Genomic DNA, 27,949 nt, shown 5'->3' with positions numbered 1-27,949 from the left:
TTTCATTGGGGAAAAAAAAAGTCAATAATATGCTGCAACGAGCATAGCATTAAAAAACAGCACATTGGCATCAAGTTGTCATATTTTCCATAATTTATCTGACAACAAGTTGTCTGATTCAGTGCAGCATTTTTGAAAGTTTCTATGATTTGGAAAAAAAAAAAAAATCAGCCCCTGCTCAACTCTACTTACCCTTACAGTAAATATATCTGTTACATGAATAACTCATGTGAGAGACTGCAGTTATTAAAGATTCCTGAAACAACCCTCGTTTTCTAAATAGCAAATCCCCACATAGAACTTCAGAATTTGACCTCCACAGAGTAAGACACAATTGCAAAGCTCTTGTTTTAAGAAAAAAACTGGTCACACTACATTCTTCTTTCTGACTCATCACTTACATGCTAAATCCCTCTTGAATACAGCTTAATACCTTTTTCATTTTAGTGAATAGTTGTTTGAAGTCAAAATTCAAAATGAACCAGCAGATTCTTCATACCCATTCTAGTATCTTAGATTTTATTTTAGCCAGTAGTATTTTAGACAGTAGTTTGAAGGTTTTGCCAAATATCACAGCTACTCTTCAACATATTGTAAAAAGCCCATTTAAAGAACAAAAATTGTACATTACCTGCATAGCTCCTTCCTGTGCTCATACAAGATGACACAACTGTCCATTTATCAGTTGTTGGATTATAATATTCCACTGTTGATAAATTACAGGAACCATCATCTCCTCCAACTACATACAAGAGACCATTTACAGCACAAACCCCTAAAGAAGACAGGAAACCAATTGTGAAAATTAATATTTGGTTTGTTCCCTTCATTGAATCATATTTCTATGCTGTGACATCATCAAAGCAGCAGAAATCCATTTAAAGGAAAAGGAACGTGCCATTCACACCAAATTATACCCCTGGTATTTGAAGTAGTTGTTGTGTATACCTGCATTCCTTCTGCACATGTTCATATCTGCAACCTGCTTCCATGTACAGGTGACAGGATCAAACACTTCCACGCTTTTTCTTACCAAAGGACCATCATGACCACCTACCGCATACAATAAGTTGTTTAACACACCAACACCTGTAAATAAACAAAAAGACTCAAAATTAACTGGAGTATGGTTTGACTGATACAAAGAAGAAACAACAAATACATCCTCTAACATAAATCCCTCATCCAATGTCAGGAACTATTTCAGAAGACATTTGAGAGAGGAAACATTAAAGCAAAGGACAGCAACTAAAGCAAGACACTGATAAAAATGTCCTGCATGCCCAATACAGTTGTAGCATACAATGACCAGAGCTGTTCTGCAACACAACATTTAGAAAACTTTGGACAAATAAATAAATAAATAAATGTGCAGGAAAATGAGGACTGTTGAAATTTAGGACTAATTAAAAGTGACAGTAAATGACACAGTATGCTTGGGCAGCATATGGCACTTTGACAATATGATAAAGCATAAGTGAATTTTTAGAAAATAAGAGCTATGCACTATGGAGGACAAAAACTGAATGAATAGACATTAAACAATAGGATTGTTTCCACTGAAGTGCTGGAATACCTTATAAACATATATGAAACATATGTGAATATTTGGCATTAGAACTTGTGAGGAATGGATCACAAAGAGAATTAAATATTGCTATTATGAAAGCACACTGAAAAGTACATGTCCATATTTAAGATTATCTCAAAGCATGAGATACAGATTTGTTAATTAGTTCTTAGAGGGCTCCATGGAAAGGGCACAAGTTACGATGTCTATTAAAAAGGAAAGGAAACAGCAAATATGAATAAAAAAAGATCAGTTAAGACTTTCTGAGAAAAAAAAAATGGGTTTAAAAAAAAAATGTTCTGAGACCTTAAAGGCCAGGTGAAACATCTCTGAAAATATAACACTTAGATTGTGTTTATGGGCCATTCCTATATGGAAAGAGGAATGATTCCTGATGAAGTAAGAAAATTATATTTTCTTACTAAAAGGAATGGTTTCAATAATTAGAAGAAAAGGGGAAGTGAACATGGAAGAATTAATTGGTACTACAAATCTGAAAAATAGCTTCTTAATATGACACTGATTTATAAATCATGCTATCTAAAGCTTCATCAGTGACATTCACTAGTGATATTTCCCTGTATCCATCCCAGTTAATTTAATTCCTCTGTGATTGCTATTATTTCTAGCTATCATGTCACAGAACAGTTTGACAGCTTTTCTTTCTCCCACTCTGATCTCACTTGATTCGACAGGATAATACAACATTCATCTTTTGTAGCATTAAACATTACAGAGATAGAAAGATAGCTTCGATTTTTAGTTTAAATGTGTGATGCGATATAGATCAAGTAGCTAAGTAAAAGAATGTGCTTCATTGTTATTTTTCCTCCCCATCTGTTTTTCGGGTTTTTGTATGTGTGTTTTGTGTTTTTTTTTTTTTCTTTTTTCCATGTATAATTACTGGCCTTCCTATTTAGTGTATATAGTTTTCCTTCTGCTACATTGCCATTTTTTATTTAGCAGATCCTTATTTTTAGTAACATTCTTCACCCAGGTTCCAAGTCCTACCTTATTTCTTGCTCCTTCCGTCTGTACCTTCTTGTTGCTGTCTGAGTTCTGCTCTGTTCCTTTTCTTTCCTGTCCATTTTTTAGCCTTAGCTGTCTAATCCCTCCCAAATGGCCTATATCTGGATCTGAGGTTCCTCATCCCAGCGTGTTCCTACAAACAGATCTGTCCCCACACTGATCAACTGAGATGCAATTGGTACTAAAGAAGAGTAACTTGGGGTTAACCTTTGAAGTTGCTTTTGAAAGAAGATGAAGCAGTAGGAACAGAAGAGATGGGTATAAGTTCCTGGAGATGACCAGAGATCCGTAGATTTAATGCAGGAAACAAAATTATCTTTAGCTGGTCCAACAGCAGGACTGCTGCCAGGTGAAACAGTCCTAGTGTTTTGAGATATCTGGCTGCTACAGCCAAGCTCAATCAACAGTCATGATTTTCACATTACCACCCCCTCCTCCCCCAAGTACAAATAAAATGTTCCATGTATTTAACAGAGTGGCACTCTGAACATTGATTCTTTTCCTCAATTATATGAATCTGAAGTAACTGACTAGATTTACCTTTTTCCTCTCCGTTTCTTTTTTAAACAGCAACAGAGCTGAGTAAACAACCAAGGTCCTGAACTGTAGGGCAAGTGAATGGAGGAGAGCGGCAGAAAGATCCCTGTAGTTATTGCATCTAAGGCACTACATTTTAGGCTTGTAGAATTAACTCAACATCAAAAAACAAAGTCAAATATCTAGTATAGGACCTTTTTTTTCTTTTTTTTTTTTAAGAGAGATAAAACAGGGTTGCTCGCAAATTGCAAAATGAACCTTTGTCAGAACCAACCAACACTATTTGTCTTTACGATGATTCAAGTAATTTGCCCGTTTTATGTAAACATTTTCCTCAAAACTTGCCAATATTAGACAACTGCCTTACTGAAACCTTGGCTATTTTTTAATCCAGCATTTATTAACAAGATAAACAAACTAAACTAGAAGTTTCAAAAGACAACCATGTTTTATCAAGATGCACTATATTGTGCTTCCTTTATTAATGGGATGTTTTGCATTTAAAAACAATCAAAATGTTAATTTTTAGCAATGAGACCTATCAGCTTGCTGATTTTGCAAGGATGTTAACTGAAATACCACCTAAGTATTTTCATTTTAGTAATGATGTTAATACTGTCACATAAAACCTACTGAAATAATTTGGACTGACTTTAAACATTATTGCACAGATTAAAAACTATTCAGAGTTGATAAATAAAGAATAATGGGAGGCATTATTATAATGTAAAACTGGGACAGCTATCAATCATGTACAGAGTGTACTGGAAGTTCCTCCAGTTTTATTTGTAGCAACACCTCTTTCAATTTTGAAGCACATTAACACAATCCGGTGATATTTGAAAGGTGTTGCTAAAAAGCACCACTGAGTGCTTGGCAAAAAAAGCGATCTAAACAATTGAAAAAAATAAGTGAAAAAAATAATACAATGCAACATGACTTGAAAAAGTTCATGTGAATGCATCTAGAGAAATAAATTCAGCAAGCTGAAAAAACCTGAAATACGAAAAGACGAATAGAGGACAGTGAACAGTAAATGAGACTTGAATCCCTAATAGATAATGACGATGCTAACGTCGATTTGGAGCTCTGGAAACAACATTTCATTAAGCAAGAGCAGAACACCACAGGCACTTTTGATGTCTTTGAAGAGAAATATGCATACTCAGAATCCCAAGAGGGAAAAATATATAAAAATAAAGAAGGGATTTTTAAGATTATAAAAAAAAATGGATATACCTTGGCTAAACGATAAGGAAGGATAACGTGTAGTAGCCTATACATATCCAAAGGATGTAAACATCAGGTGATGAGAAGAATTACTGAAGATGAAACAAAGGGTACATAAGTGGAAGTAATAAGATGAAACCAGTAATACAAACTTAAGAATGAACAAGGACAAAATTTCCTGCAGTGAATCAGAATGCAAAACAAGTCCTCCAAGGAGATGTAAATCTAGTCACAATTCACATGTAAAGTCCACTACTAGAAAAATCAGACCTATTCTGGCAAAGAGACATCTTCGAAGACATGACAGTTTCTCATCCAGAACATACAGATTTTGATAGTTCAGTATTTAGCACATACTATGTTGTTACAATCCATGCATGTTCATTTATAAGTTGACAACATCAGAAGGTATGGGAAAAAAAAGGAATATTGAAAGTATGGAAAAGCAAGAAAAGATATCTACTATCAGCAAACTGAATCTTATTCTGTAGGAAGTTTTGTATTTATAACCTATCAGCCATTTAAGGCTAGCACATTCCATTAAGCATCAGACTTTAGCTTACCTTTTACATTTTTAGATAAATTTTAAAACCACAAATCTGTTTCACTTTTACTATGATCACTGAGTCTTGTTCACCCACCTGCTCCACTCCGTCTAGTGCTCATTTCTGCAACATAGCTCCACTCATTTGTATTGGCATCATAGCATTCGACTGAACTAAGGCACTGACGTGATGCCCCATCGTAACCCCCAACAGCATACAGTTTACCTAGAAGGGGAACCAACAGAAATCTGCAAATTTCTAACGCACACAGACTACAGTCACACATGCAAAGGGGAAATCATTGTTCTCTGAATTAGCTACTACTCGGTATTTGTCATCAATCAGTTATAGTGAGATTGTATTTTTGTCAGTTGTTTAGGATAGCACTCTATGGTTCTTGTCATTTTTAGGAGGCAAGAGGCAGCCTGTACCTTGCAAAAGCCAAGTGAGTCAAAAGATTTTGAATTGCCTAGCTGAAATACAAAGGTACTTCTTTCTGTTTATAATTTAGGAGTTGTCCAAAGTCAAACTAATTCAAGTATGTCCAACATTGGAAGTTCACTGATAGGCTTCCTAGAAACGTCAAAAAATTTCCCATGAAAATTATCTGTACAGTTTGCATTTTCAGATGAGAAACAGCAGTGGTTCCTATGCAGTTAAAAAAAATAACAGACCTAAAAATATTTCAGGAGCTATTAGCCAGCCCATGCCTGCATTGTGCAAGCGATATCCAAGCTATTCACCACTAAGTTGCCCTTGAAAGTCAGCAGTTTTCCTGGCACTGTCCTTGACGTTGTTCTAGCATGTAACCAGCAAAGTCAGCCACAGATAACATAACTGACAACAGCGCAGTGCTACATCACTATCAGGCTCTCTAGCTTTGCTGACATGCATACATGGTTAGCACACTTTTTGTCAGTTGGCCTCTGACACACCTGACGCACAGTTCAAGCTCTGGAAAAAGATAAAGCACCTATGCTAAAAGCTTGACAAAACAAAATAGAATGATACGTATTTCTCCTACCATCTGAATGTCGAGGTTGAGTAGAAACCTAAATCTGAAGTACATTTTCTAAAATGGGGAAAGACAATAAGATAAAGGACTGCATTTCTCTTCCTCCTTTTTAATGGAATTTGTCAACTTACCTCCAACAACACCTACTCCAACACTACTTCTTCTTGTGTTCATTGGAGCTACATGAAACCACTCATTAGTCTTTAAGTTGTAAACTTCGACTGACGATAAACCTATGAAAACAATATAACATTACTTGTTCCACAAATCTAGATGCAATGTACTGTCTACCTTCCAGAAAATTCATCATATCTGTAAATTCAATTTTTTTAGTTTTAAGAACTGTTAATTACTATGCAGAAGGCATAATATCTATCCTTTACATAATCAAATACAATCATACCGTCATCATATTCCTGGTGTCTGAAAATGGGCAAATTAGTAAAAGCTTTTATGGTACTCTGAAAATATTCTGCCTCTTTTTTTTTTTTTTTTCCTTTTTTTAATTTTTAACTAAGTCGCAATGCTCCCTCATACATGCATATGCTCATCAATAATAGTTATTAAGGAAAAGGGTCATCTCTGCACAAAGTTTTAGTGCATCTGTGACGAGAATGAACTGTGTATGTACATCTTCCCACAGTTCAAAGAACACTGTTCATGATCCTATTTACACTACATGAAAACACAGAATCATACTTCATATGCAAACAGGACAAAAAAGACGAGAAAATTTTTCTGCTCACATGTTGCTAGAGGTAGGAACTTGGACTACTGAAAGGGAACTTGCCAAAGATTCACCAGTCATGATGCCTGATGCCTAAAGTCTTAGATTGGAGAGAACTGCCCACTGTTCAGTACTGGGTGGAAGGATATGACAACTAAAGCATGTTCCACACCACAAGGTGCTAGGCTACCCTCATGCTTGGTTTTCTCACTGCTAAGAGTCATTCAAATTTGATACAATTATGTTAACAGTAATGAAAAGTAATAGGCAATGTATAAAGGCCGAAATACCTGTACTCCCATCAAATCCTCCCACAGCATAAAGAAGTCCATTTAATACGGCTGCTCCCAGTGTGCTTCTCCTGTCTTGCATATTAGCAACACTTGTCCACTGGTCCTTCACCGGATCATAGGAATCTACTGTGCGAACTCTCAAAGAACCATTGAAACCACCAACAGCATAAACCATGCCTCCCATGTACACCATTCCTAGAGAAGGAAAATGGTGAAGAAAGTTGAGCATTTTTTTCTTTTTGTCAATTATTTTATTCCGTACTATCTTAAACTTGCAGGTACTTGACACAATTTACAGTACTCACTACACAGGCTTTTGACAGTGTCATAAAGCCACACTCCCTTCAGATTAAGTACTAGAAGTTCAGGTGTTTTTTTTGTTACTACTGTCTCATACTCCTGAAAAACATGCTTGCAGAATTTCTTCTTGATTAGGTATCTCAGCTATTTCAAGATTTTCACATTTTTAGTATCAGGTGGTCACTTCTTCACATTCTTCATCTAATTTAATAATAAGGTATTTTAATAATAAAATTGCTCATTATTATAACACATTGATATTTTAGTACTTTTATCCCCTGTATCTATGGCAGGTAAAGAAGCAGTTTATTCTATAAATTACAGACTGAAACACAAATTAAGATCAAGTTAACAAACCTGTATAGATCCAGACTAGCAAATCTGTAATTTTAATTTGAAGGATGATCACTGAAGTCAAAACTTAGCCCTTCTCAAATAAATATCTTAATGTTCTAAAGAACATGGGATGCTTTATATTGACGCCTTAATTCTGAAGCATTATGTACCTGCTCTACATCTTCTGGAAGGCAACTCGGCCACCTGATGCCAGCGTTCTTCTTTAAAATCATAGCATTCGACACTGCGAATCGCCTTTGGTGCCTGTCCTCCAACTACCATCATCAACTGAAAGGGAGATGATATTTGTTAATTATTTCCATATGTATGAGAGCACCTGAAAGATCAAAAGTTTTAAAAAGTAAAGGATGGTTCTTCTAAATAAGCAAGCTGAGTCTTGCAAAATAGGCAACTCATCTTTTATTATTTTTTTTTTTTTTAAATACAAGCAATTTGAAATTATTGTGTCTAGAGGAAATATTTGAGGTAGGAAAGCAGGAAGCAGGTAGAGGCTAGACAGACCTCCTATGAATGATGCAGATTATGCTATATCTTCACATCCTAGTATGACCGCAGATATGAGAATTCACTATCTATGATATTCAATGTGAATATACATCACAATATGTGAAAATCTATCACAGTGGATTTGTGAATCCATTGTATGAATGTGAAAATCCATCACAAAATAGCCTTCTTTGGTTCCGTTGAGGTAAATGTGTTAAATCTGCTGAATGAAGTCTCTTAGTCCATTATTATAGTTGCCATAATACTATAACAAAACTTCTTGATCACTGGAAAGAAGACATTTGTTTTCTTCTAAAATGAAGAAAAGATCATACTTAGCTAAAAATAAAATAAAATAAAATGCCACAACTCAGAAGCATCCTTCCTTTTTTTTTTTTTTAATGTTTTTGTGACAAATAATTCTGATATGGAAATTTTTACTGGAATAAGTGATGGTAATGCTGTCATCAAATCTGTTGAAGTAGAGTTTAAAGAAATAACTACATTGGAAAAAGTAAGTGTCTTACTTTTGGAAGGCTAGCAGGCGTTCTCAATTTCGTTCGAGTGCTTTTCATCAATGCTCGTTGCTCAGTTGGCAGCAAGTGATATTTCATAGCTTCAATGAGGTAATCTTTACAAGCGCTGCTGTTCTTAACCAATATTTCCTCTTCAACTCTCTGTTAATAGAAGTTTAACAAGGTCTGAGCATGTTAAGAAGTAAAACACAAATCACAATCTGAAGTGTAATAAAGCCTTTATCACAGGAACAAATGCATATCACTGAATTTTTAGAATGTAGTTTAACCACATTTAAACATGATTTTATGTGATGACAATATGCAGTCAAGAAATCAGGAGATGTAGACTCAATTAGTATGTGGAAGAAACAGTGTTAGACAACAGTGAGACTGCTCACAATCAGACATGTTTCATGACTTTTCAAATACAAGACTGTACGGAACACTTGCAGGTAGGAGTGGAGGGGAGATTTTAACAAACCACTCCACAACAACAAAGTGGAAGAAATTCATATCACAAAGATAGATTTCTAAAACTGAACACCTACCAACCATTCGATGTTAATGGTGAGCTGATTTTTTTTTTATCTTAAATATTTGATCTAACACCAAAATAGTCAAAATGATGTCACAGAACTTTAAAAATAAATAACAACCATTATATCTGAACCACGTAAAGAAATGTTTATGTTGTCATTTAAGTCCTAACCAACTTAATAGATACAATTCTGAAATTTAAGTGTTGTATCAATCATGGTTGGACCAGATGATCCTGAACGTCTTTTCCAACCTTAATGATTCAATCCAATTATCATATTACAAACGAAATGTAACTTGACCTCAGCAAATTAGATCATCCAAATTACTAGTGTGCCATGACAAGGAGTCACCCGAACAAATTACATACATATGGCCTCCCCTGTTTGGCAATCCCCCGTTTGACTGTAAGAGTGCATGTGCACACACATGTAGTGGTGGTTTCTTGTTTATTTTTACCATCAGTAACACAATACATTACACTGTTTAAATTTAAAAATATTCACCTGGCATTAAAAAAAATAAACAGAAATGTTCATATGCTCAAGAATCACTATTCCTTTTTGCTTACCTGAACTAAATATTCCCGGGAAAGCAAAGGCAGCCGAACATGCTCCATCAGGCGTGCCATTAGCTCCTGCCTTACATCTTTGTCATGGTTTACCCATGCTATCACCGCTTCAAATACCTTCCAGAAAACAAACAAATGCAAGTCCCTTGACTTACAGATTCATGACTATGAAAGTATCACCATGTCTCCAAAAATAGCTTTTACTTTACTACAATTCCTGATGTAATAAAAACAGCAGTTACAACTCCTGTTATTTGCATACTTATCCAATAAAAAGTTCTTAAGATGCATTAGGCAGTCTTTTTACACCACATCTCTACTAGCGTTTCAAGGGTACTTGACAAAATGCACAAAACAAGTAATACATTAATACTGTAAATCCAATAAAAACTATGTAAATAAACGATAAAGCAGCAGAGATATTGTAACTCTCTTATTTTTCTTCCTGTCTTGGAGGATTGACATGCCACATCATCACCCAGATGACTGATCATCAAATCTTACCAGAAGAAGAGGTACCAAGCCTAGTTTCTCCTATATTGCACAACAGCTTATCATATGCTTGAGCATTAAAACTTTAATTATACTCCACGGAAGTAGCATTGCTTGTATCAGTCAGGCCCTTCAGAGTATTATGGGGACAGCAGTGTGACTTCGCTAATTACAGGTTAAGCAGATCATTCTTAGATTCAGAGTTTCTCCAATGTATAAAAAAAAGAGTTCAGCATGAAACACCATCTAGCCATCAAATCAGTATTCAAACGTGCTTTTGAATACAGTTTAGGCTCATTTGAGCAGAGTCGGTACAGCTACATACTCCTTGGACAAAGGAAGACAGTGTATTTTTAATTTTAGTATCTGGATTCAAAAGCTCAAAACAAATGCATCTACACAGAAAAATCATTAGAGGTTCAAGGGTATCTGCTGGTCTCACTGAAGATCAGTTTCACAAATAAAATGATGAAATCTAGCTAAAGGCGAGCCAAGCCATATTCAAACTTAAGTTTGGCTATACCAAGCTTCCTAGCCATCTCCTTCGCAACACATATTGTTCTGTTAATCTAAACAGCCCCATATATGCAAGTGCCCATTTTTAATTCCTTTGTGGGACTGCTTACATGGAAGTTAGTAGAGTGCATATACTTGTTCTTCATACTACTATTTCTAAGTTATTTATCCCTTGGTTTACCAAGGGATAAGTTGGTTAAACCTGTGACTTATATCATGTGTTCTCTGTTCTGCTGAAGCTGAGAGAGAACTTTCATTCAACTGAGCATCATTTTTTTTCACAGAACAGAGGATTATGTGATTTAATACAGTTTTAGGATTTTTAAGAGTGGAGATTAGTTTTCAGCATCAAACTGACAACACTTTGGGGAAATAAATCCTTTAAATAAGCACAATCAATACATGCTTAATTTCACCAAGGAAACAAAGAATGCATCCAGGCTACAGAATCAGTAGGAACAAGCTCACTCTCTTATACAAAAAGATAAAAAGAATACTGTGGAACAGGTGCTCTTACCTTCTCTTCTGAGGCAATTGTAAGCTTGTCGCTAGATATCAAACTGCACACCTGCTCCACACCGAGATTGAGGTATTCTTCACTGAGTACAACATCAGAAAAGTGCTGTTCTGTTTGGAGGAAAAAGAAAAGTACTCTTAACATATGTGTATACAAGAATGAACATTACAGCAGTAGAGGAAAAAGAGGAAAACAATTCAATATGCATGCTGTCTTGTCACATTAAGATGCAATACCTTAATACATTTTATATAGGTTAAAGCTTGGTCTTGAACACAGCATTTATATTTAAACATAAACTCAGAAGCCCCTGCCAACCTCAGCCATTCTTGGATTCTGTGAAGGTACTTTAAGAATGCAGGATGCTTCCAGATAAAGAAGTCGAATTTTTCAGGGTACAACAAAGTTTTTTGAACTTTAGTAAAGACTCATGAGCATAAAAAGATAAATCTAATGCAGCATGCCAACTCCTGTCCTCTATCTAGTTCAGCATCCTGTTCCTTCAAACAAGCAACATAAATTGCTTCAGACAAAAGTCCAAGAACACATATGAGAAGTAAATATGATAGGACCTCCTCTCATAATAGTCTCACTATAATCATGACAAGTTAAGAGACTGGTAGTCAGAATGATGGTATTTTACCTCACCTGCGCTTCACTAAACAATGAGTTTCAGTGAGATGCAATCCAGCCCCCCTGAACCTTGTTAAATGCACGACTTTAATACCTTTCTGCAGCAATAATCTCAGTTTCCTTCAACAAAAACCCACATGTAAACTTAACGCACAGTTTACCATTCATTAATCAGTCTTCAGTGAATATCGCCGTGTTCTACTGCTGAACACGATAGGAAAAGCCACAACCTGTCTACTCAAAATCATTCATTATTCCTTTTATCCTTCATCTCTATTTTAATTAGATAGTCCTCGCCTTTTCTCTTTTCCATCAGCTTTTCTATTCATGAAGACATAATCCCCACAAGTCCCTCCAGTTCTGCAACATTCTCTTATCATGAGACAGGTAGTACTTTCTGCAGCATTTCAAGCAATGGGAGAGAAAGGATGAGGAGAAATACTATCAAGTTTTGTAACACTACCATTACTTTTCTACCCCTTACCAATCTTTATGTCCAACCCTGTTTTTTAGATGACAAATTTGCAGTTCATTGAGCTAAAGTAGAATTTTCTGAGATACACTTACTGAAATAAATATCTGCTGAATTTTACTATTTGCACATTGCAAATAGAAATTGAAAACTAATTTGCATAAATTAAGCTTTATCATAAACTCCAAATTTTACGCGATGCTCCCACAAAACAGCATATCTGACTGAACTCGGAAGCTGAGTTAAGAGGCAAGCAAAAAAGGGAAGCAAAACACATCCAAATCTCAGAAGCTTTATTCATCTTCCCTTGAGAAAGGGAACACTGCATCATATCCAACAAGATATGGTTCATAAACTAGAAATGCGTGGATAACTTCATATATACAAAAGCCTTCTATTTTAAAAGAGGATTTAGATTTATGACATGCTCTAACGAACAGGAAGAGATCCGCTCCCTAACAAAAAGAGGGAAAGTTGAGAATCTACATTTGTGGTATTACTTTGAAAAGCTGAATTCTGTCTTCATGCTAGGAAGAGAACTGTAGGAGAAAATAAATAAAGAAAGAACAAAAACTAAGGGACTGTTTTAATGGATGCCAGCCTCTGTGCTTAAAGCATGAAATAAGGCATATGGCCAAGAGCTAAGAGATGAGAGGAGTGAAAAAAGGAGAAGCTAAAACAAACTACTCGGTCAATAGCTATAAGCTCAGGTTTTCAAGCAATACCTGGAAACAAATTCTCAGCTGAATGAAATTAAAAAAAAAAAGGCGGGGGGGGGGAGGAATAGGAGAATAGGAGGGCAGACTGCTATATAAATTTTAGCCATCCAAAAAAAAAAAAGAAGTGGGAGTGTAAATTGAAATCATTTGCCTCTTAAGAACCAGATTTCTTGTTGCCAAGGAGACCATCTTAACTGACTGGTAGATAACCTTTTGGCAGAAGCCAATAGAAATTACAGCTAAATGGATTATTCAAAATAATAAGAAATGAAACAAGAACAAGGAAACTCAGAAACACCAATTAAATCTGCCAACAGCAATTTATCTAACACTGTTCAAGCACTGAAGACAAGAGGCATTTTTTTATTTATTTATACATACATAAAAATAATGCTTATGAAATTCAAACCTTTCTACTTCCCTTTAACAAGAAGGATATCAGCATCTTATTTTGAAATAAATGATTTGGTACTAGAAGTCAAAAAAAACTTTATATTTTTTTCCTATTAATTCTGAGAGAAAAACAGTATTAGGGGTATTTTCTTGCCTTCTAGATTAGGATTTGTCTTATCTCATCTTTATCTATTCTTTCAGAATTTTAGCAATATCTGAGATAATAACATCAAACATAATGAAACTTATGACATGACCGAACATTTCATGTATCTAACCCCTGCAAAATCTCAAACTATGTATGTTTTTTATTTGTAACAATGTACTACTTCATGAACATCCCTTAGATAAGCAGACAGAACTATCTGGCTGGAACTTTTCATAAGAGAAAAATATCTTCCCCCCCCAAGAATTTTCCACACAGCATGCAGCTTTGACAAATTCGTGCTGGAATCCTACCTGACTTCTTGCCACTTTACCCAGATATTGAAGCCAGCTGGCTTGCGAATCAGGCAGCCTGGTAACAAGCTGTCTTAGGAGCTGCAGGGTCTTGGCTTCCAAATTCCCACTTTCTGAGCAAGTACAATTCTAATTTTTTATCCTCAAAACTTAAATCTGCCTTAAAAAAAAAAATCCCTTCCATTTTAGGAAGCTTCTAAAATATCTGTTCCAATAGCATATGAAAACCAGATTTTCACATTTTCGCAACTGGTAGAAACAGTTTGTATCTGGATAGCTGACGATCTGTCCTCATCTGACCTGTAGGATGGGACTTTAGCTTCAGGGACATACTAAAAGGACAAAAAAGGAAGTTCTTAAAAACACGAAAGGAGCTAGTAACAAAATGTTTGGAAATGCAATAAATGAAGGTATCTTGCAGAGCAAAGGAAGATAAAAGGAGCTATAAAAATACCACTTTTTGTTATTTTCCATCAGGGGTCTGGAGATGTGTATTCTACATACACACATCAGCAGTAAGTGCTTGACCTACCTCTTCTGTCCAAAACGTACATGGTCTGGTCTTGATAGTACTACAGATATTGTCGCTGCCTTTGTATTTCTCAATCCCATAGGAAAGAATGCTGTATCTGAAGTTTGCACAGGACATTTCATGCTACAAACGTTTGTGGATTAAATCACAAATACTACTTCTCTCATTTATATACCTACACTCAAACCTCAACTGGCTTAACTGCCTTTACTAAATGGAATAAACAGAGATGCACAAGTCTCTATTAGGTTCCCTCAGATGAGAAACCTTTCAGAGAATCTTGGTGGTAAAAAATAAAAGCCTGTAACCTATCTTCTACTTTGTTTTATGACAATGGCCTTTCTCAATGTTTGTCTCTCTGTGTTGAAAACTGCTCCATTTATTTTCCATCAGCAATGGGCTTCAGCCATTTACTAATATCTTTTTGATGTGTTCCAGCAGTTGATGACACTCCAGAAAACTTTTTAATGTTTTGTTCACTTCCAGAAATCTTCTCCCAAAGATCTTCCCAAAGAAGATGTGTTAGCACTACAAAAACACCTGGAATGTTCCAGAAGCACAGAGAAAAAATTATCAGTTCAAAAAGAAGCTTTTTTTAAAAAACAGAGATGCAAAGCGTGGAACTCGGAACTGAGCCTTACGCTCACTTACAAGGACAATGATAATTTCTCAAGGAAATGAAACAAATAGTTTTTAAACTTTTTTTTTTTTTTTTAGTTATTGTTTCAATTTCCAATGTCATATTTTTGGCTTGGGACAAAAGGTCTTTGCTAATGGCATAACATAAGGCAGTGGTCAAGAGTGCCTTATAACCAGCCTTATAGCAGAGGAATAGACACAAGCTCTGCCAACTTAACTGGGAGAAGCTAAATGCTGCAGAAGCCAATTTTAAAAAATCTGATTTCCTTGTCAATTTTATGCTTAAATAACTGCCTTTTAGAAGGCCATGAAATTCATAGCAGCCAAGGTAACAGAAGCATAGCAACAGACGTTGCTACTCAGAATAGAATTGTAAGAAAGATTCTGCTAAATATGTCCTTTAAATCTCATGAGTACAAATGTACACCAGAATAGTCTGCAGAAGGCGCACGTACTTCCCAAATGCAGTCAGGGCTCAAAGTTTTAGCCAGAGCACCAGAACACCAGATGCAGCATCCCACAGTTAAGTACAATATAGCAATCCGTGCTGGTGCTAAGGTTCCCTAACAAAGGTTTCTGTGACCTCTCAGCATGATGCTAAAAGCCAAGCAGCGCTGGTCACCAAGAGACACTTCTAGAGACACTTCTTCCAAAGAGAATCCAACCTTTCCAAACCCAGTGCGTTTACGATATTAATGAAATTACATTTATCAACTTCGCCTGCAACGAAAATGCATTTCAAGAGCTAAGTTCCGCGTGAGAGCTCTAGTGCTGTGGTGCTACAGACCACATTTGTAGAACTTCACAGAGTTAAGTGGAATATGTTCATAGGATTACTGGAAATCCACTTTATCTTTTCACAAGATTACAGAAGACCTCTTCTAGCTAAAAGCATAATAATGAAACATTACAAAAAATTTAATAGAACAAATATTTTTAGCGTATAAGATGACAATAAGCATTTCTTCTGCTTCAGAGTACCAGCTGGCTTGTGGGGCTGTCCCATTAGCCTTTCCAGTTTTATCCCTAAGTCTGGCATGACCTAGAGAGGTGTGGAGCTACATTTCCTCTCTTTCTTGTTAAAAATCACTTGAAAAGACATTGAGATTGACTCCAGTCCAAGATGGCATAGCCCTTTTAACTCTATTCTCTTGTAGTTCTCTTCCTTTTTAACTGTGGATTAATCATGTGCTTCCCTTAAGATTTTCTACTTAGCATTCCCACTGCTTATGTCACTTAAGAAATTCCTGGAATCAAACCACTTTCCCTGATTAAAAAGCTTTACCAATCTATCTTGAGGTTATAATTAACATTTTCATAACTGTAAAACACACCATAGACAATTCTTAATTTGTGAGCACGCCCTAAGACTACCTAAGATATATCACAGGCTAAAACTGAGATCAGATGCTTATTAACAGCATTCATGCCACATTCTCTTAGTCGAAATCTTCGCAAAAGAAAGAAGAGATCTCAGCTTGATCTATTGCCCACCTGTGGAAAAGGTGCAAGACCCAGAGTAGGACTGCACTAAGGAACGTCACCAGAAGAGCTGGCATCTCAGAAAATTTAATTGTAACAGAAGTCAACTCGAAGAAATTGGCATGAAGTGCATACTATTTTCAGCTCTCTCAAGAGGCATCAGATACATATAAACGGCTCCCCTAAATTATGGAAATCCAGTAGTCTGCTACAGGAGAACCAACCCCACCACAGGACTATGAAGCTCCAATTTTAATGGAATTTGGGTTTCACTTCCACTGGAAGGAAGTTCCAGAGTCTCTGTAACTTATCTACATTTGCATCAATTTGTTTTTATGCCATTATTGTCTATTAGCAGTGTTTAACTGCCTCTTTTTCCTAAATATAAAATAGCAAGTAAAACAAAGAGTGGAAGAAGTCAAAGAGCCAGGTGCTTTTCGTTTTCTGTTTTCACTGTTATTCTAGCTTCTGTAACCTGTAATCCTACAATGTAGGCTTACAGGAGTTCAGCTGTCTGTGACACAAGGTCTGATTCTGAAATGGCACAGCCACTTATCTTTGGCTTAGACTTCTGAGAAGAAAAATCTTTAAGTTGTGAGAAAGAGCCTTGACAAAGTACACAAAGTTGCTCAAGAACAGAGGGAGAAAAAAGATGCTATGATGGCTATGATGGCATTTAGATGCTTGAGAATTCAAGAGGGAAAACATTAACCTAAAAAGGGATACAACTGTTTGTTGATAATTGAGGGTTACAAGTTGTACGTAATTCCCATACTCTCAAACGTGTAACAAGTATTGCACTCATGGTCTCGCCAATGTCTTAGGTTTTATATTTTTATACAGTGATCTACGTAAATATTAACTTTAACTACTAAATTGAACAAAGGTAATTTAAAAGAGAAACAGTTTAGCAGTTGTTAAGGCATAGTCAGAGTAGAAGTTGGAACAAAAAAAAAATTAAAATTAAGCCACTGTTATATGAAACTGCATTCCCTAAAACATTAGCTATCTAAACTTTAGTTAATAAATATAAGCCTGGATTCCTATTGCATAAAAGATCAAAAATATGACAGCCTTTTGCAGTTGATACGGTGTTACTCAAAGGCAGAAAAGATTTAATTAAAACCTTTTGCATAATAGTCTAAAACACAGTTATCACAGAAAGTACTGACTTGCATCTACACTAGAACTTCTCTCCAAAGACATGCATCACAAAATTTAGTCCTTTCAAAAGCAACCTGAATAGCTCTTGAATTGAGTTTTAGGGTTCTTTTGTATTTTTAATTGATATATAAATAATTTGAATACAATTTCACTGAGTTAAAATAATGAAATATTACTGAGCATGGCTGATTTGCATTCCTCAGTTTCACATTTAAGACAGCAACCAAGAATTCTCTCAATGGACACCTAATCATACTGCATTTATTTTTTCCTTAAATATCAATTCTTGACAGAGAAACTATAATCTTCTGAAAGTGAGGGGAAAAAAATCTATACTGGAAAACAGATTTTCTTGAAATTAAGGCAATTGTAAACATTCATCAAAATCATTCTTTTTATGAGGTCTAAAATTAGTCACAACAATAAAAAGGCTATTATTTGGATCTGGACATCTGAATTAAGCACTTAGTGCTCTATTCAAGGGAAATTGTCATTTTTAACTCTGTACTAAGTTGTTAATTTTGTTAATTTGTCATTGTATATTTCAGAAAAGCTATGAAAAGAAATATAGTCTTTTTTTTTTTCTTCTCTGCAGCATTACCAGGATAATTTGTTGTGTTTTTTTTTTTTTCCTTCTCCTTTCTGTACTGCTCTCATACTAAGTCTGACAGACTGCTAGGGATTAACGAAGGCAGGGCAGAAAGTGCCAGGCAATGAGGTATCTCACACCCTAACTATGCACAGTATATTATCTTAAGAGTAAGAACAGAAAGTGCATTGCTTTAAAATTCACCACACAGATACTGCAAAAACACAGTAGGAGTGGAGCTGGCAGCTCATGGTATGGGCCAGCAGGACTCCAGGAATATGACTATAAAAAAGGAAACATATATGAGGAAAGTACTTTCTGGAGGAATCCGACAGAAATAGAAGATGGTTTTATTACAGAGGAAAGAGAAAGAAAGGTTAGCTCCAACCACAAAAGAAGTAGGAGAGAAATACAAGAGATACAAGTGGAGGTAGTGCTACTGAATTGGAAAAGGCAAGGGTAAGAGGTTGGAATTTTATCCGGAGGGGTGGGGGGGAAGGAATACTGCAAAAGTAATACAATTATCTTAGCAGACAGAGAGGAAGTTGAGGCGGAGGTAGATTTGCATTGCAACAAATGAGAAATTTGACATAGTACAAATTTGGTGGGGAGGGAAGAAACAAAATAAGGGAATAAGTAACAAAGTAGTTGAGAGAAAATGGCAGGGGAGAGTTAAAGTTGTTAAGTTCACAAACCTGAATGACTAGGAGAACACTGAAGTCACCAGTGAGTGGAAGACAGGGGGAAGGGAAAGATATTTAGATGAAAAGCAATTCAATTTTGCTGAACCTGAAGTAGGAATGAAATATCCAAGAGACACTGTAAAGACAGGAAAAGATCTGTGACTGGACAGATAGAGGCATACCTGAGAACAACTCTCAACCTCTGACAATCCACGATTTCTGAGTTCGCAGCATATTCTAAAACAAAGTTGTCCTATTCTTTGAATATTCACTCCTGTTGCTCTAATGAAAATTTACTGCTTTGCTAGCTACTAAATTTTATCCCTATAAAAGGGTGTGTGTTTTTTTCACCATAAAAAGCTTCCATTAAAAATTAATTCTTCTGTGTAATGTCTTCAGTCTTTACTTAAACACCAAGACCCAAAGGCATTCTACAGTGCTACTTAAATGTAAAAGAAAAAAAAAACTGTTAAAAAACTGTTAAAACTGTTATGCTAAAAATTCACTGCTTTGTGCAAAGCTTATACAATGGCTTTAAGGATTTGTTTGTGTTTTTTTTTTTTTTTTTTTTTTTTAGTAATCTACATTATGGAACCTTTACTGGTGTCAAAAGCAGTTAAACAAGGGAATCCAGGTGGATTAGATTATGTTAACAATTACTGATTTGGTAATACTTTCTCTGTATTATCACTTTCCAACAGCAGAAAATGTATTTGGAAAGTAAAGAAGGGAAAAAAAAAAAGGATTTTAGTCTTCACAGAGTCATAGAAATGCAAGCTACAAAGCACTTCAAATCATCTAGATTTGCACACAGGTGTGATCTAGATCAAACTAAATCTGATATTGGTCTAACCAGTTCCTTATAGCTTTCCAACAGCAGAGAGTTCATAACTTCCATAGACAGCTTGCCTGATCAATGTTACTTTTACAATAAGATTTTTCTTAATGTATGAAACTACTTTAAAAATACCTCACAAATGAAGCTTACTCATTCTCATCTCTTTACGTACTGGAAGATTTGTGTTCCTTCTCATACTCCTAGCCTTTTAGTTTCTTGACTGAATGGACCCTTTTCTCTCACAGTCTTTGTCATAGGTCAGTCTGTTTTCTTAATATGTTCTTGTTAGACTTCTTTGGATTCACTTCAGCTTGTTTGCATCTGTCTTAAAGGTTGGTTCAGCATTTTTCCACCTGAGGCCTCAACAGCATCAAGAAAAAGGGAATAATTATTCTCCCTTGTCCCTGCAACAACACTTCTGTTAGTTCACCAAAGAATCAGAATTGCTTTTTTATTAACAACGGCAAGCAAAATGAGAACTTAATTTTGAAAATGTGCAGACTTGACACGAGCTAGTCTTCTCACAGATATGACAAACAGCCTTTAAGATGACAATGGCAATGTACTTTTAGTAATAAAATTAAGAATCTAAGAACATTTTTCAGCAAAGAATGAGAATCGATGACAAGTGTTCTTCAAAAGCAAGTAGAAATTAGACTAATAAAACATTTTGTTGGTTGAGCTATATTGTTACTTCAAAGACATACCTCTATCCACTTTGTGTCAAGACAGAAGAATAAGATTACAGGTACCCTTTATAGTGGAAATTTGAAGTTTTGGGCTAAGTAAGTAGGATTCTCAAAAGACAAATTACTCAAGACATAATATTGATATGATATGTTTCTTGACAGTGTCTACTTAGCCAGTAGAGTACAGGGGCTACAGATAGCCTTCCCCCATGCCCTCATCTTCTTTCTTCCCCCATGTTCTGCCAACAGTCCTGAAAATCATAGATGGAACTTTGGTTCTTGGCAATTGTTTCTCTAGTGCCAGAATTTTAGTTCTTCTTTCCTGCTTTCTCCCCTAAACTATGGTGCAAAATTTTAAACAGGCTGGATTATTTCTGGGTTACAAATTGCATGGTCCTGATAGGCCATGAAAATACTGCCCCTATGTGCAGTTACTATAACCATGTTTCAGCCAGCAGACTTTCCTTCTATGACAGACATTCATATCAAATGCACTCTTCAGAAGATGCATACCTGGATGAAATTCAATTTCCTTTGGGCAAGTGTGGGTGGATTGATATGGAATCCGCATGTGTGTGTAACCCCCCACACAGATATCAATCTAACTTCTATGACAATGATAACTTGCCTGCATATGTGTTGGCCTTGTTCAAGAGATCTGTGCATGCATGCATGTCAGCAAAAGCACGAATTCCCAAGCAGTTGACAGGATGAAGCTGGGATTCCAAAAATTCACAGCAAGTCCTTTTCACATCTTGCAGTTGCAAGAGACCAGCTGCTGGGAGCAGTACCTGAAAGAAGCGACAGGTGTTTAATATCTCAGTTCAGTTCTGACTTGATACAAGAGTATTGGTCAACGTTAATAAAAATAAAATAAATAAATAAAACAAAGAGAGGAAAATTTCAGAATCACAAGACTCAAGAACTTAAAATCCAACATCAAAATTATTCACGTCTCTGCAAATGCCATTTAAGATTTAAAATCATAAACATCTCTGTCACCATGTTCACTGGAAAATCATTCCATAGATTACAATTCTCACACATCATGTAAATCCTCCCCAGTATTTACTCACAAGTTCCCTAGTTACTCTTCCCAACACTCCACATTTGCACCTCACCTTCAACCCTTCAACATTGGGAGGGTTCACTTTCTTAAAATCAAAGTTTTCTAGACCATGATAGTATACTTGTTTGCATGCAAGCATGGGACATTGTCCACATTGTTTATTTATTTATTTAGCATCAATAATAAGCATATTTATGCAACTGATTCTAACAGGGACTCAATTCAGTTTTCAAGGAAGTCTGAAGAATGACAATTCTGGGATTTAAAAGCCTGAACATATAAAACATTTCATAGCTCACTGAAAGTCCATACCAGCAAATAACTACTGTAAATATTTGTCCTTCCAACTTTCACAAAGAAAGTGAAAAAGGAAGGAAGAATTTCAAGAACAGTACAACATGCATTTTATTTGACCAGTAAAATTTAAACATCAGGTTTAGATGAAATATAAGTTAAATTCCCTAGTGCTAACTACAATTTCTTCTTCATAATGCTTTTATTTTGGTGCCTTTGACAGTTTCTTTAACGTGATTTCTATTTTAGAACATTCAAATATGAAATTAATGTTGGTTTGCATCTTCAGTGGATGACAACAGGAGAGATTCGAACCCAAGTCTTGCAATTTTTTACTTACACACAGAGAAAACATATACTATAGGGTTGCATCAATAATAAGCCAGCAAAATATACACCAAAGACAATGGCTGCACTACTCTTGTTAAGTATTACTTTTTTTAAACGATTACCTGGATAGAATTAAAAAGAGTCAGGCAAGAACAAAACTGGATGATCAGGAAGAGAGCTGGAAGAACAGGGTAAAGTAAAAAAGACCTGTGTAACTAATACCAAATGCAAGTGGCAGAATATGCATATAAATTATTGCTCTTGGGAACAAGTTTTAATTTTAGTAACTGTCTGCAGAATCAACTATTTGCCATCATCAAGGACTATATGATAATCTTGCAAAACTGAAATCTGTTTTAATATTTTTTGTCGTTCCTCTCCCTTCAGCCTGCCATACATGAAGCTTGCCTGAAAACCATCTTTCTGTTCCACAAAGTATTAATCCCTAACTTGAAGCAATAACCTGCTATCGCCAAATGTGTAAAACAGGGGAGATCAATGTAGACTGCAAAAAGGAAGAATATCTTTAATAAAGTTTGCTTCGGGTATCAACTATTAACGAAAGAAATTAAGGCAAAAAAAATGTGACTGCACTGATACACCACCAGAGGGTGGTGAGGCCTTGCAGAGAGATCTGGACAAATCAAGAGAGCTCGGGCAATACCAACAGTATGAAGTTTAACAAGAGCAAGTGCTGGATTCTGTACCCAGGAAGGGACAGCCCTGGCTATAAGTACAGACTGGGGGATGAGAGGATGGAAAGCAGCCCTGCAGAGAGGGATCTGGGGGGTTTGGTTGATAGCAAGTTGAATACGAGCCAGCAGTGTGCCCTGGCAGCCAGGAGGGCCAGCTGTACCCTGGGGTGCATCAGGCATGGCACTGCTAGTGGGTCAAGGGAAGGAATTGTCCCACTCAGCTCTGCGCTGGTGTGGCCTCAAGCACTGTGTGCGGTTTTGAGTGCCACAACATTACATATAAAACTGTTAGAGAGTGACAAAAGGAGGGCTACAAAGATAGTGAAAGGTCTGGAGGGGAAGATGTATGAGGAGCAGCTGAGGTCCCTTTGTTTGTTCAGCCCAGAGCAGAGCAGGCTGAGGGGAGGCCTCATGGTGGCCTGCAGCTCCCTCACGAGGGGAGCAGAGGGGCAGGCGCTGAGCTCTGCTCTCTGGGGACAGCGACAGGACCTGAGGGGACGGCATGGAGCTGGGACAGGGGAGGGTCAGGCTGGGGGTTAGGAAAAGGTTCTTCACTGAGAGGGTGGTTGGGTGTTCAAGAAGCATTTGGATAATGTTCTCAGACATATGGTCTGATTTTTGGCTGGTCCTGTTGTTGGAGCCAGGAGTTGGGCTCAGTGATTCTTGTGAGTCCCTTCCAACGCAGGATATTCTATGCTACCAAGCAAAAGAACTGAAGACTAGTTTAAGTCGTAGATAGTACAGATAGTACTTGAAAATATCGAGTAAGTCTAACAAACTAAATGGGAAAGATATGCATGAAGGAATAGGAACAAGTGTCAGCAAAAGTCACGCAATTCAAAAACAAATTCAGTTAAGCTTGAAGTCTACTAATGACAAGATTAAAATAGTCCAGAAAACTCATTTTATATTAGCATATATGTTTATGAAAATGTGAAGATAATTCTGGCAATAGAAATTACATTACTGGAACTACAGTATGATTAGTTAAAACAGCGTGTATATAATTTGATTGCATAAGATACAATCATTACATTATGTATCAAAAATCAGGGCTGAAAATCCAACACAAGTGTTTACTTCCGCAAACTGTCTCAATGAATCAAACATTTCACACCTGCTTACAAAAAATTCACTAATCCAAACAGTCTTAGGTAATTTTAAGTGGGTTATCAGTATAGTTGAGCAAATAACTCTGACATCAATTCCTGGCTGTGTAAGTAGATTTAGTAGAAAAATATATAGAATAAGCAAATCAGTAAAAGAAATAGAAAGATGAAATTTGAGAATGTTATGCAGAAAATAATTTAGTATCTCTATGCATAGTCACACTGAAAAGCTTGCTTACTAATAAAAACAGGAAACAAATGCTATAAGAAAGTCTGTCTTAATTATGTGAAACTTAAGTCAGCCCTTAAATCATGATAATTGAGTTTGTAAAGTTATAGATTTAAATACATTTTAGCTATCAGATGATGACATATTTTAGTCTATAAATACATGTATGTGCATTCCACTAGTAAGAAGGGAAAGACAGACAAGGTGCATCAAATTCAGCCCCATTGAAATTATACATTGAGCTTTAGTTACTAGGCAACAAGAGCTGTGATAACATCCAGCTATTTCCTTTGGTACTACTGAACCCCTCAGCCTGTACAACCACCTGCATTTAAAACAGCTGCACTGCAGGTAGATTCACTCTACTGAAGGCTACCAAGCTACCGGGGGGGGGGATCACTCCTCTAAAACATACTAAAAATATATTAAAATTGCAGTATGGATTAAACTCAGCTGTTGCTCACTCTGAAGTAGTAGGTTATAGCTCAGCTTTATTTCCAAAAATAGCCAGTAGGGGGTACCCTAACTTTCCTGTAAACGTCAAAACATACTTCAATATGCATACTGCTTCCTACTGCAAGAAATGCAAAGGGAAAAAAATCCTTTCCAATGGCTTGTTCTATGAAAAAAAATCTTGTCATAGTGGTTGTTTTTATAATCAGAAAAACTGAATAGATTATTATTACAGATGGCAAATAAGAAATCACGTATTCTCTTCTTTGCATCAAAGTAGTAGTGATGAATCTTGGAATGACTGCTAGATTTCCTAGAGCATATCATTTAACCCTTATAAGCTTCTGATGACTTTCCTGATTATCTCCTGATTCTCCTTTCTGCAGAAACACTCCTGTTCCCAAGGCTATGTGTACGTGGCACTACAACCACTTTTTCAATTCCACTGAGATAACAAGGACTTTGACCAGGTAGTGTGTGGTATCCTGTGTATTCAAGAGAGATCCACTTAAAGCCCAAAACTTTGGTCCCTATTTTAACTGGAGTATTCAAGTACTTCAAAGTAACTCATCTATGTTATCAACCTGTTTTTGAGGCTGCTGCCCTCTCTCGTGGCCCTTCAGATACCTGCCAGGATTCTGATGAGGGCTGGAGTACACTGATGTTGCCTGCAGCAATTCTCCCTCCTTTTTTTCCAGTTCACCCTCATGTGGCTGGATGTACTTACCTCATGTGACCAAAATACAAATCTATTGAGTTCTGAGATGAGGAGCAGCTCTTACAGGCAGGCATCCATCTAGTTATTTGTGACCTATTGATTCAGAAGGAACATATCTACAACAATCTGGGAGATACAGCAGGGCTTGTGTGACTAGCCAACAAACCTCTACCATGGAAGAAGGCTCAGAGGAGATGGATAAGAGCAATGAGTTCAGCAAAGAATGCAAGGAATGACCGCCCAGTGCTGTTAAGCAAACTGAACTTATCTCAGCACAAGGTGGGGGTAACCTTTGTTTTCAGAGTACAGCTGTACCAGTAGGTCATCAAGTCATGTAAACAGCCTTCCTTGAGATAATTAGTAGAGAGCAATCCCTTTCCCAGCTAGACAGCCCGGCAAAGCAGGGGAAGTATACATGTAACTCAGTCCAACTGTAATTATAAAATCTGCATAACCAAGAAAAATAAAAGACCTCTGAAGAAAGTAATAGGCTCGAGCTGGCTTTAACCCCTGTATTCCTTCCTAGTGACTGGGGCAACCTGTCATGCTGTGTATGCACATTAGGGAGACCAGTAATGGGAATCACATTTGTACAGGGATCTAACTGTATACTGCAGTTGCTATATTGTACTTTTGTTCTGATTTCAGTATGCTGCTGTCTGTCTGCTAAATCAGTAGCACGATGCAGCACCAAGTATCTTAAAGACCTTTCATTAACCCCTCTCAGATGGACTACCTTAAAGAACCTGGTCAGAGTACTGAGCTGTGACAGCCTTCCACACAGCCTTGGCGTGCCTCCACACCAGACAAGGGGGTTTGTCCTGCCTGAAAGCTGCTGGATGACTTATTACAGGCATCTCTTCACAGCATTTCCACTTCACGACATTCAGTGCTACGCTCCACTTCAGGCAGCCCCTAGCTCCCAAAGTAACAAGCACAAGTTGGCACTGCTTTACGCAACAGCTGTCTTTAGTATCTGTCCTGCTAGGTGACAATGGAGGAACGGTAGCTTACTGGAGCAAGTCCAGAGGAAGGGGCCACCAAGACGATCAGGGGACTGGAGCATGTGGTATTACAAAGAGAGGCTCTGAATTTGTTTAACCATAAAAGAGAAGGTGGAGAGAAGGTGGAGGGGGAGAGCTTATTAGTGTCCACAGCTGTTTAATGGAAGGGTAGAGAAAACAGAACCAGGCTGTTCTTGAAGTTGAACAGCAATTGCACAAGATGCAATACACAAGTGAGAAGTTTTGGAAGTCTGATTAGAGAAAAGGAGTTAGGCTTTTTGTTTGTTAAGCCACAAGGGTGATTAAGCTCCAGGACAGGTCACCCCAACAAGCTGCAGAATTTCCATCCTTAGAGATACTCAAAATACAGTGGACAGGTCCCTCTGCAATCTGCTTCAGCTGGACCTGCTTTATAAATAACAAAGTTCAATGCAAAGTAAAATTTAAATTGATTAGTTTTTGTTGCTGTTGGTTTTCCTCTGCTGGTTTAAATCAATTTGATACAATAATTTAGTAATTGGGCTTTTTTTTTTTTTTTTTTTTTTTTTTTACCCAACCCATGCTCTTATCTTTGCATTCATCTTTCCAGTAACAGATTCTCCTGGCGTGCTGTGCTACCTGCAATAGGAAGATGCTTAAGACAAGATTTTTATCTTACTATTTTGAGATTTCCTGGAATTTCTTGGAGATGTATTTCATGAATCCTTGCCTAAATTCAAACTGATACCTGACAATTATGCATTTAAAGAATATATTGCAGGTTTTGGTAACAAGATCGTATTCTTTTCACGGCATAAACAAAAAATTTCTCAGAACACTGTTTTGCACACAAATAAGCCAAAAAAAAATCAAACCAGCTTATGACTAGAGAAATGAACAGTGTGCTGTTTAAAAAAGAAAAAAATATTTTTATAACATGCAGAGGAAAAAACACATCAGTAACATTAGGAAAGAGAATAACCTAGGAAAGCAAATTTTGGGGGGGGTTGGACCCGATGATCTTTTGAGGTCCCTTCCAACCCCTACAGCTCTGTGTGATTCTGTGTGTGAAATGCCTGAGAATCCAATCACAATACAATGCAACATACAAACACTCAAGACAGCGAGTTACATCCTTGCCAATTATAGATATTCCGTATTTCCAGTTCTGACATTAAAATGAAATCAGTTTCAAAGAGCAGCAGTTATGTTAATACAAGTCATAAAACAAATCTTGAGGAGATACAGTAAAATGTAACATGTATTTCTAGGGGTTAAATACCTATTTCAGCTAACTAAATTCCTGAACTTCCTGTTTGTGCCATGGCAGAAGGAAGAATGAAATTAAGAGACTGGTCAGAGATCATCAAAATTAGCTGTTTATTATTATTATTCCTATCTCAATGCATCTGTAATATAATTAAAACTGTGGTTTGTAACAAATTAGTTAAATTTCTAGTGAAATAACTCTGTGCTGCATTGAAATTATGCTGCTTATGAGTATGTATATAAAAACACTAAAAGATACAAATATTTT

The 27,949-nt window shown here is 36.5% G+C and overlaps 1 protein-coding gene across 4 annotated transcripts in view; it reads right to left on the bottom strand.

Annotated features, from left to right (window-relative positions):
* Positions 1 to 27,949, bottom strand: part of KLHL2 (kelch like family member 2) — a 56,676-nt gene that overhangs the window by 1,168 nt on the left and 27,559 nt on the right. For 2 of the 4 annotated variants that reach the window (XM_068681164.1, XM_068681167.1), the window contains 10 exons: positions 21,161 to 21,323; positions 11,241 to 11,350; positions 9,716 to 9,832; positions 8,617 to 8,766; positions 7,753 to 7,870; positions 6,944 to 7,141; positions 6,058 to 6,159; positions 5,008 to 5,136; positions 949 to 1,089; positions 632 to 775 (listed from right to left, as the gene is read on the bottom strand). In XM_068681164.1, coding sequence (XP_068537265.1) covers positions 632 to 775; positions 949 to 1,089; positions 5,008 to 5,136; positions 6,058 to 6,159; positions 6,944 to 7,141; positions 7,753 to 7,870; positions 8,617 to 8,766; positions 9,716 to 9,832; positions 11,241 to 11,350; positions 21,161 to 21,323 — 1,372 coding nt within the window. The remainder of the gene's footprint in view (positions 1 to 631; positions 776 to 948; positions 1,090 to 5,007; positions 5,137 to 6,057; positions 6,160 to 6,943; positions 7,142 to 7,752; positions 7,871 to 8,616; positions 8,767 to 9,715; positions 9,833 to 11,240; positions 11,351 to 21,160; positions 21,324 to 27,949) is intronic. The other 2 variants (XM_068681166.1, XM_068681165.1) reach the window with 2 other exon arrangements.

The sequence above is a fragment of the Anas acuta genome, chromosome 4, assembly GCF_963932015.1.
Source record: "Anas acuta chromosome 4, bAnaAcu1.1, whole genome shotgun sequence".
In the NCBI taxonomy this organism is placed as follows: domain Eukaryota; kingdom Metazoa; phylum Chordata; class Aves; order Anseriformes; family Anatidae; genus Anas; species Anas acuta.
This window is presented reverse-complemented; position numbering and strand designations above follow the sequence as displayed.